Source organism: Haliaeetus leucocephalus, unplaced genomic scaffold (assembly GCF_000737465.1).
Source record: "Haliaeetus leucocephalus isolate CR32 unplaced genomic scaffold, Haliaeetus_leucocephalus-4.0 Scaffold379, whole genome shotgun sequence".
Classification (NCBI taxonomy): Eukaryota; Metazoa; Chordata; class Aves; order Accipitriformes; family Accipitridae; genus Haliaeetus; species Haliaeetus leucocephalus.
Window position 1 is genome coordinate 20,808 of NW_010972815.1, and position 2,077 is coordinate 22,884.

The 2,077-nt window shown below is 59.3% G+C and overlaps 1 protein-coding gene and 2 non-coding genes across 3 annotated transcripts; 1 reads left to right on the forward strand and 2 right to left on the reverse strand.

Moving 5' to 3' along the window:
- Window positions 1–47: 47 nt before the first annotated feature.
- LOC104835379 (histone H2B 5) lies at window positions 48–862 on the reverse strand. Its single transcript, XM_010573327.1, has one exon. It carries the CDS (start codon window positions 828–830, stop codon window positions 450–452), a length of 381 nt encoding a protein of 126 aa, XP_010571629.1. The 5' UTR covers window positions 831–862; the 3' UTR covers window positions 48–449.
- A 739-nt stretch (window positions 863–1,601) lies between these two features.
- TRNAG-GCC lies at window positions 1,602–1,672 on the forward strand. The gene has a single exon. It is a non-coding gene; the product is annotated as a tRNA-Gly (tRNA).
- Window positions 1,673–1,856: 184 nt separating this feature from the next.
- Window positions 1,857–1,930, reverse strand: TRNAN-GUU. The gene has a single exon. It is a non-coding gene; the product is annotated as a tRNA-Asn (tRNA).
- Between the last annotated feature and the right edge of the window lie 147 nt (window positions 1,931–2,077).

Consider the following 2,077-nt stretch of genomic DNA (forward strand, 5'->3'; position numbering starts at 1 on the left):
GCAACGCCCCCAGGCTTTATATAGTTCCGAAGCGGACCAGAGGGAAACCTGCGCTGTAACTCCCTCCGCGCCTTTCTTCCCGCCCCGCCCCGCCGTGACGTCCCACGCCGGTCCGGACCAATCAGAGCGGAGCAAGGGTTTGAAGGCGAAAGCGGCAGCACGACCGAGTAACCCCGAGGAGGGACGGCTGCGGGAAAAGCCTCAACTACAGCCCTAAACGGGCGTTTTGTTAAAATACAGAAAAATAACCCATTTTACACAGAACTCTTAAAGCGTCCCCACCCCCCTCACCGCGCTCTACAAACCGTTACGACCCTCAAAAAGTCCAGAAAAACACGGCGCATCTCAGCGGCAATATCAGCTCTTTAGCAAGCAGGTGGGTGGCTCTGAAAAGAGCCTTTGGGTCGAGTCGAGCCGAGCGGGTTCCCGCAGCCGCGTCCAGCCGATTTTTACTTGGAGCTGGTGTACTTGGTGACAGCTTTGGTACCCTCGGAGACAGCGTGCTTAGCCAGCTCGCCGGGTAACAGGAGCCGGACAGCCGTCTGGATCTCCCGCGAGGTGATGGTGGAGCGTTTGTTGTAGTGGGCCAGGCGGGAAGCCTCACCCGCGATGCGCTCGAAAATGTCGTTGACGAAGGAGTTCATGATCCCCATGGCCTTGGAGGAGATGCCGGTGTCGGGGTGTACCTGTTTCAGTACCTTGTAGACGTAGATGGAGTAGCTCTCCTTGCGGCTGCGCCGCCGCTTCTTGTCGCCTTTCTTCTGGGTCTTTGTCACCGCTTTCTTGGAGCCCTTCTTAGGGGCGGGCGCCGATTTGGCCGGCTCGGGCATGGCGCGCTCTCCGGACTCGCCACAAAGGAAACGGTACGGAGTGAAAGCGAGCGACTGCCCGGCGCCGCTTTTATAGCGGCGTTATGCAAATGAGGGATTCAAACTTCGCGCTCTCCTATTGGCCGAGACATCTCACAGCGCCCCGCGCGGAGACACGCACGCCCCCCCTCCGCGCATGCAAATCTAGAGGCTCCAGAACGTAGGCTCTGATTGGACGCTGATAGTTGAGTTCAGAGCAAGGGTCTCAGCCAATCAGAACGCGCCGTTAGGATCCCGCCGCGCACAGCGTGGACGGGGGGAAGCCGCCCTGCTCCCCCAGTTCGAGCTCGGTGCCGCCCCGGAGGGGAGCACGCCGGCACGGGGGGACCCCACTTCGTGGGGACCGGGATATGAGGCAGCCGTAGCGGGGTTTTCCCGGCGGAGGAAAAAAAAAAGCGGTACCGGAGCCGCTCGACCCCGCTTTCCCCTCGGGACCGGAGCGCTCCCGGGGAGACAGCGGCCGTGCCGTGGGATTCCATTCTCGGCCCCGCCCACCCCACCCCACCCCCGAATCCGGTGACCAATCAGCGCCGAGCGCGCGAAATTCAAATCGCCCGCCGCGCAGCTAACGAGAAGCGCCTTTCCCGCCTCTAATTGCTGTTCATCTTCATTAGCGCGGCATCCCAATGAGCAGGGGGTCGCCCCTCGCAGGTAGAATAATTTTATGCGTCATAGGGCTGTTTTGGGGTTAATCCCCTCATTTTTCGGTCCCTTAAAGAGCCCTCAGCGGCAGCATTGGTGGTTCAGTGGTAGAATTCTCGCCTGCCACGCGGGAGGCCCGGGTTCGATTCCCGGCCAATGCAACGCTTCATTTTTTTTTTTTTTTTTCCTTCTTCCCACCTGCCTTTTTCCCATTTTCACCCCTTTCTCCAGCTCCCTTTTCCACCTGAAACACAAGAAGTGACCGCAGCAGTTTACCGCTCCCATCCGTAAAAAATAAAATCCACGTGATAAAAAAAAAGAAAAATTAATAATATTTAAACCCCCCGTCCCTGGGTGGGCTCGAACCACCAACCTTTCGGTTAACAGCCGAACGCGCTAACCGATTGCGCCACAGAGACCCGCGGTGTTGGCCCCGCCCCGCCGCCCCTCCCGACCCCGGGCTGCGCTGCACCCTGTAAAATTTGGGGGGGGCTCCTGTATTTGCAAAATAAAAGGCGGGGGGGGGGGAAAATATGATGGTGCTCCCCCCCCCCGGCAACGTGCCC

Excerpts from the sequence above, each read along its gene's own strand:
- LOC104835379 (XM_010573327.1), bottom strand. The coding sequence starts at position 830 with ATGCCCGAGCCGGCCAAATCGGCGCCCGCCCCTAAGAAGGGCTCCAAG.